This window comes from Glandiceps talaboti, chromosome 14, assembly GCF_964340395.1.
Source record: "Glandiceps talaboti chromosome 14, keGlaTala1.1, whole genome shotgun sequence".
NCBI classification, from domain to species: Eukaryota; Metazoa; Hemichordata; class Enteropneusta; family Spengelidae; genus Glandiceps; species Glandiceps talaboti.
In genome coordinates, this window is record NC_135562.1 from 21,847,892 (window position 1) to 21,852,891 (window position 5,000).

At 36.5% G+C, this 5,000-nt stretch overlaps 1 protein-coding gene across 1 annotated transcript in view; it reads right to left on the reverse strand.

Moving 5' to 3' along the window:
* LOC144445418 (DBH-like monooxygenase protein 1) overlaps window positions 1-4,092 on the reverse strand; it is a 46,934-nt gene extending 42,842 nt beyond the window's left edge. Inside the window, exon 1 of the mRNA XM_078134958.1 lies at window positions 3,481-4,092. Within this exon, the coding sequence (XP_077991084.1) occupies window positions 3,481-4,092 (612 nt within the window). The remainder of the gene's footprint in view (window positions 1-3,480) is intronic.
* Window positions 4,093-5,000: the final 908 nt, after the last annotated feature.

Here is a 5,000-nt window from a genome sequence, read left to right on the forward strand (position 1 = left end):
ATTTATCAAAGTCCAATGACAATATTTATCCCAATCCCATGACAGTATTTATCCCAATCCCGTGACAATATTTATCAAAGTCCAATGACAATATTTATCCCAATCCCATGACAATATTTATCCTAATCCCATAACAGTATTTGTCGGAGTCCCATGACAATATTTATCCCAATCCCATGACAGTATTTATCCCAATCCCGTGACAATATTTATCCAAGTCCAATGACAATATTTATCCCAGTACAATGACAATATTTATCCCAGTCCCATGACAATATTTATCCCAATCCCATGACAATATATATCGTAATCCCAAGACAATATTTATCCCAATCCCGTGACAATATTTATCCCAGTCCCATGACAATATTTATCCCAGTCCAAGACAATAGTTATCCCAATCCCATGACAATATTTATCGCAGTACAATGACAATATATATCCCAGGCCCATGACAATATTTATCCCAATCCCATGACAATGTTTATCCCAGTACAATGACAATATTTATCCCAGTCCCATGACAATATTTATCCCAGTCCCATGACAATATTTATCCCAGTCCCATGACAATATTTATCCCAGTCCCATGACAATATTTATTCCAATCCCATGACAATATTTATCCAAGTACAATTACAATATTTATCCCAGTCCCATGACAATATTTATCCTAACCCCATGACAATATTTATCCCAGTCCCATGACAATATTTATCCCCGTCCCATGACAATATTTATCTTAATTCCATGACAATATTTCTCCCAATCCTATTACAATATTTATCCCAATCCCATGACAATATTTATCTCAGTCTCATGACAATATTTATCCCAATCCCATGACAATATTTATCCCAATCCCACGAATATATTTATCCCAATCCCATGACAATATTTATCCCAGTCCAATGACAATATATATCCCAATCCCAAGACAACATTTATCCCAATCCCATGACAATATTTATCTCAGTCCAATGACAATATATATCCCAATCCCGTAACAATATTTATCCCAATCCCATGACAATATTTATCTTAGTCCCATGACAGTATTTATCCTAATCCCATGACAATATTTATCCTAATCCCATGACAATATTTATCCCAATCCCATGACAATATTTATCCCAATCCCATGACTATATTTATCCCAATCCCATGACAATATTTATCCCAATCCCATGACAATATTTATCCCTATCCCATGGCAATATTTATCCTAATCCCATGACAATATTTATCCTAATCCCATGACAATATTTATCCCAGTCACATGACAATATTTATCCCAGTACAATGACAATATTTATCCCAATCCCATGACAATATTTATCCTAATCCCATGACAATATTTATCCCAATCCCATGACAATATTTATCCAAGTCCGATGACAATATTTATCCTAATCCCATGACAATATTTATCCCAGTCCCATGACAATATTTATCCCTGTCCCACGACAATATTTATCCTAATCCCATGACAGTATTTATCCCAATCCCGTGACAATATTTATCCAAGTCCAATGACAATATTTATCCCAATCCCATGACAATATTTATCCCAGTCCCATAACAGTATTTATCTGAGTCCCTTGACAATATTTATCCCAATCCCATGACAATATTTATCCCACTCCCATGACAATATTTATCCTAATCCCATGACTATATTTATCCTAATCCCATGACAATATTTATCCTAATCCCATTACAATATTTATCCCAGTCCCATGACTATATTTATCACAGTCCCATGACAATGTTTATCCCAGTCCCATGACTATATTTATCCTAATCCCATGACAATATTTATCGTAATCCCATGACAATATTTATCGTAATCCCATGACAATATTTATCCCAGTCCCATGACTATATTTATCCTAATCCCATGACTATATTTATCCTAATCCCATGACAATATTTATCCTAATCTCATGACAATATTCATCCCAGTCCCTTGACAATATTTATCCCAATCCCATGACAATATTTATCCCAATCCCATGAAAATATTTATCCCAATCCCATGGCAATATTTATCCTAGTCTCATGACAATATTTATCCCAGTCCCATGACAATATTTATCCCAATCCCAAGACAACATTTATCCCAATCCCATGACAATATTTATCCCAATCCCATGAATATATTTATCCCAATCCAATGACAATATTTATCCAAATCCCATGAATATATTTATCCCAATCCCATGACAATATTTATCCCAATCCCATGAATATATTTATCCCAATCCCATGAATATATTTATCCCAATCCCATGACAATATTTATCCTAATCCCATGACAATATTTATCCCAATCCCATGACAATATTTATCACAGTCCCATGAAAATATTTATCCCAATCCCATGACTATATTTATCCTAATCCCATGACAATATTTATCCTAATCCCATGACAATATTTATCCCAATCCCATGAATATATTTATCCCAATCCCATGAAAATATTTATCCCAATCCCATGAATATATTTATCCTAATCCCATGACAATATTTATCCTAATCCCATGACAATATTTATCCCAATCCAATGACAATATTTATCCCAATCCCATGAATATATTTATCCCAATCCCATGACAATATTTATCCCAATCCCATGAATATATTTATCCCAATCCCATGAATATATTTATCCCAATCCCATGACAATATTTATCCTAATCCCATGACAATATTTATCCCAATCCCATGACAATATTTATCCCAATCCCATGACAATATTTATCACAGTCCCATGAAAATATTTATCCCAATCCCATGACAATATTTATCCTAATCCCATGACAATATTTATCCCAATCCCATGAATATATTTATCCCAATCCCATGAAAATATTTATCCCAATCCCATGAATATATTTATCCTAATCCCATGACAATATTTATCCTAATCCCATGACAATATTTATCCCAATCCCATGACAATATTTATCCCAATCCCATGACAATATTTATCACAGTCCCATGAAAATATTTATCCCAATCCCATGACTATATTTATCCTAATCCCACGACAATATTTATCCCAATCCCATGACAGTATTTATCCCAGTCGCACGATAATATTTATCCCAATCCCACCGCAATATTTATCCCTGTCCCATGACAATATTTATCCCAGTCCCATGACTATATTTATCCCAGTCCCATGGGAATATTTATCCCTGTCCCATGACAATATTTATCCCAGTCCCATAACAGTATTTATCCCAGTCCCATGACAATATTTATCCTAATCCCATGACAATATTTATCCCAAGCCTGCAACAATATTTATCCCAATCCCACGACAATATTTATCCCTGTCCTACGACAATATTCATCCCAATACCAATCCCATGACAATATTGATCCCAATCCCATGACTATATCTATCCCACTCCAATCACAATATTTATCCCACTCCCATGGCAATATTTGAATACTAATACTCAACTTACTGACAAATATGCCACTCCGTCCTTCACCCATCCAATTACGATGTCAGCGTTTGTCATTCCACCTGTCGGAGAGAAGCCTAAACCAACGTATCCTAAAGTTCTGACATGAATCTCAAACTGAATGCGATCCTCGTAAAATTTCCAGTATAGGGTATATATACCGAATTGATCCAATGTAATAGAATTATAATACACTGTAGTTGGTCCTAAAGTCGTAAACTCTGATGGCGTGACTGGTGTCGTGTCATTTGGCATATTATCCATAGTATTAGCAGTCGGTGACGATGCCTCATTCAACAAGTTATCAGTGGTGTAGACATTTTGTGCTGTTGTTAGATACAGTTCACCAGGGGTTGACGACGAAGTAGCTGTCGTGCTCGCACTCGACAGGTCATCGATGACACTAACATTTTGCGTCGAGAACGAATGTTGTGTCGTCACAGACGGTAACGGATCTGATGACGAATTTTGTGTTGTAAGAGACGGCGACGGATCTGATGACGAATTTTGTGTCGTCATAGACGGTAACGGATCTGTTGTATTGGTAGCTGCTAGTATCCGAATTGTCACACATACACAGACAACGTAAATTAAACTGAACGTGGTCGACATTTTACTGATTTAGTCCTTTCTGATCTCACAGCATACACACGTTAGTCAGGAGGAAAACTACTGACAACGCCTTCGTCGTGAATCTATTTTTGGCGACTTGCAAATGTTAATGGTAGAGTATTGTTCTACAAATGTAGTATTTGCATATTCCTACATATTGCTATAAATATGTATCGCACACGTAAATACACGTTACATCGTATTGTTGTTGACCTATAAGTGCGGCACTGACGGAAGTGGTTGTATAACTTTATTTGTTATGAACTGTTACGTCTAGAACAGAATGTATTCTTTGGATAAAGTGTATTGTGAATACGTCCATCAAAAAAAATGAAATGGGTGCGAAATGACTATTGTGTTATTCAACGAGACGGCTATTTAGAACAGGGGTTATTGTGGTAAGCATCGCTGAGTGAAGTACCAAGGGGTCTGAATATATATGTGTATGTACTAAGCTTATTTATCAAGTAAATATATGTGTGTGTAATTTCCTCATTCTGCGCTTGTATACGTAACACGTTTATCGTCCAGAAACTAGGCAATTAGAGAGCCTTCTGTGATTACAAGAGGATGGCCGTAGGAATGGGGGGTGGGTCACTTTTTAAAATTGGTCCTCGGGGGAGGGCCATATTTTAGAAAACAGAAATTAGGAGAGGGTCACATTTTACTCTGATTCATTTTTATATAACTTTGTATCATTTAATTATTGTGGCATGATCCCATCACTGCCACCATTCCAAACCACACTGCTACCACATCCCATCACTGCCAGCATTCCAAATCCCACTGCCACCACATCCCATCACTGCCACCATTCCAAATCCCACTGCTACCACATCCCATCACTTCCACCATTCCAAATCCCACTGCTACCACATCCCATCACTGCCACCATTCCAAATCCCACT